At 52.8% G+C, this 2,015-nt stretch overlaps 1 protein-coding gene across 3 annotated transcripts in view; it reads right to left on the reverse strand.

The window, feature by feature from the left end:
- The window catches only part of Sec11a (SEC11 homolog A, signal peptidase complex subunit), a 39,580-nt gene extending 37,565 nt beyond the window's left edge, over nt 1-2,015 (reverse strand). The window contains exon 1 of one of the 3 annotated variants that reach the window (XM_023710626.1): nt 1,648-2,015. In XM_023710626.1, coding sequence (XP_023566394.1) covers nt 1,648-1,698 — 51 coding nt within the window. In that variant the 5' untranslated portion in view covers nt 1,699-2,015. The remainder of the gene's footprint in view (nt 1-1,647) is intronic. The other 2 variants (XM_004623322.2, XM_023710619.1) reach the window with 2 other exon arrangements.

Raw genomic sequence — 2,015 nt, forward strand, 5'->3', positions numbered from 1 at the left:
ATATATATATATGCTTAGGTAAAATGTTTTATAACTCTGTCCCTCCCCGCTCATACCATCCAATCTCTGCCATTTATTCCTAATAATCTTGGGGGGGGGCGCAGGGTAACCACATAAACTTCCACTAATCCTAAATGTCATGATGCACAATTATGCTGTCTTAGGAAAACAGAGGCAGGAGCGCGGCCTCATTCTCTGATCATGTCTCTCTTTCCTTTCCCTAGTAACTTTATTACAATACTTCTTATAAAATTCTGTAATAAGGTAATTAATATATTTCTCTGCTTCTCTTTTAGTGTGATAAACAGCCAGGAGGGGTACCTTGAACACCTCCGCAGTCTCACATTCTACCACATAGCAGGTCTGCACGTGTTCCATCAACTGCCTTCCTTTCTTTTCATCTTGAATTTCCAAAATGCTAACCAAACCACAAAAATGAGGCTTTTCAGAAAGTAGGTGTGGGCTCAGTGGTAGTGCGAATGCTTACTTACTACATGCATGTGTGAGGCCTTAGGTTCAACCCCTAGCATGAATAAATAAAAGTCCTTCAAGACCTAGTTTAAATGCCAGTTCCTCCTCGAGGTTGTTTTTAATGCCCTTGTTAGAATCGCACAATCTTTCAGGTCTTCAGGATACTGAGCTAGTAAGGCCTGAAGGGGAGTAAGGGGAGGCTAAATACCTACTTACCCTAAACGGTAATTATAAACAGTGCAAAATTCAAGTTCAAGAAAAAAATTTTAATATTGACATCAGAATAATTTTTTTTATTTTATTATTATTATTTTTTTTTTTTTTTTGCGGAACCGGGGATTGAACTCAGGCCCTTGCACTTGCCGGAGAAGTGCTTATTCCACTGGGCCATCTCCCCGGCCCCTGAATAACTCTTGACAGGGGTAAAAAAAAAAAAACAAAAAAACCGGCGGGGAGCAAAACTAGACTCCACAGACACACTTGGCATTGAGGACAAAAAGGCACAACCGTTTGTAATGACTAAACCATAACAGGATTCTCAGGATTTTCTGGCATACGACCTAGAAAATACAGTAAGTTTTAAGGACAAAATGCAAACTGTGCCACCTACATCGGAGTAAAACCTCCGACTCAGAGGGCTAAGGGGACTCATGGACAAGCAGACGGTTCCGACTGCGAGCTCAGAGTGGTCTCGAAGAAGTCGGTTCGGCTCGCGGCCCCAGCGAGACCAGAAGAGTCGCACAATGAAGGCAGCAGCCAGGCTTCCGCGGGGCCTACATGCCCCTCTCCAAGCCCCAGCGGCCGGAGAGGCGGTCAGGCGCTAGCCCTCCTCTCTGGACCCGCCGGGGCCGTCCAGGTGAAGAAAAGGTCCACAGAAGAGCAGCCCCAACGCCCACTCAGGAGCGCCCCGCGGTTTCCGCGCTCCCGGCTGCCGTCCTGGGAGGAAGGAGAAGTGAAGACTCTCGCGCTCCACCCAGGCAGGCCCCAAACCGGCTCCGGGATAAGCACAGCGGACGGACGGACGGCGCGGCCTGAGGCCACAGACTCCGAAGGCAGGACGGTTCGGGCGTCACACCCGAGAAGCCCTCACGACAGGTCCAGAGGTTCGCCGGGTCCGCCGCGCCGGCCTCAAAGGGACACTTGGAACCCCGGGACCCCGGAGAGCGCCAGCCTCACCTGCCTCCTGTTCATTCGCCGCACATCGTCCAAAAAGTCTAGAGAGAGCATGGTGGGGCCGGCAAGCGGGACGCGGGCGGGAGAAAGGGCGCGACACGACCGCCTGACGGAACGGGAGAAGGCAGGGCCGGGCTCTCAGCGGACCCGACTGCGCGGCCCGCACTTCCGCTTCCGGGCCGGGTCCCGCCCCTCCGTCTCGAGAGCGTGACCCTTCTGGGCGGGCCCCTCGTGGCACAATTTTCCGGTCCGGAAGTCGCCTTTAAGGGCTCAACAGAGTCCGCCACCAGTGCTATATAGACCAGCTCCTCCCCGAGGCTGCGACTCGGGTGTACGGCCCTCCGGAAGGCGGCCTCACGCGCGCCTAGCCA

The sequence above is a fragment of the Octodon degus genome, unplaced genomic scaffold (assembly GCF_000260255.1).
Source record: "Octodon degus isolate 3935 unplaced genomic scaffold, OctDeg1.0 scaffold00002, whole genome shotgun sequence".
Lineage (NCBI taxonomy): Eukaryota > Metazoa > Chordata > Mammalia > Rodentia > Octodontidae > Octodon > Octodon degus.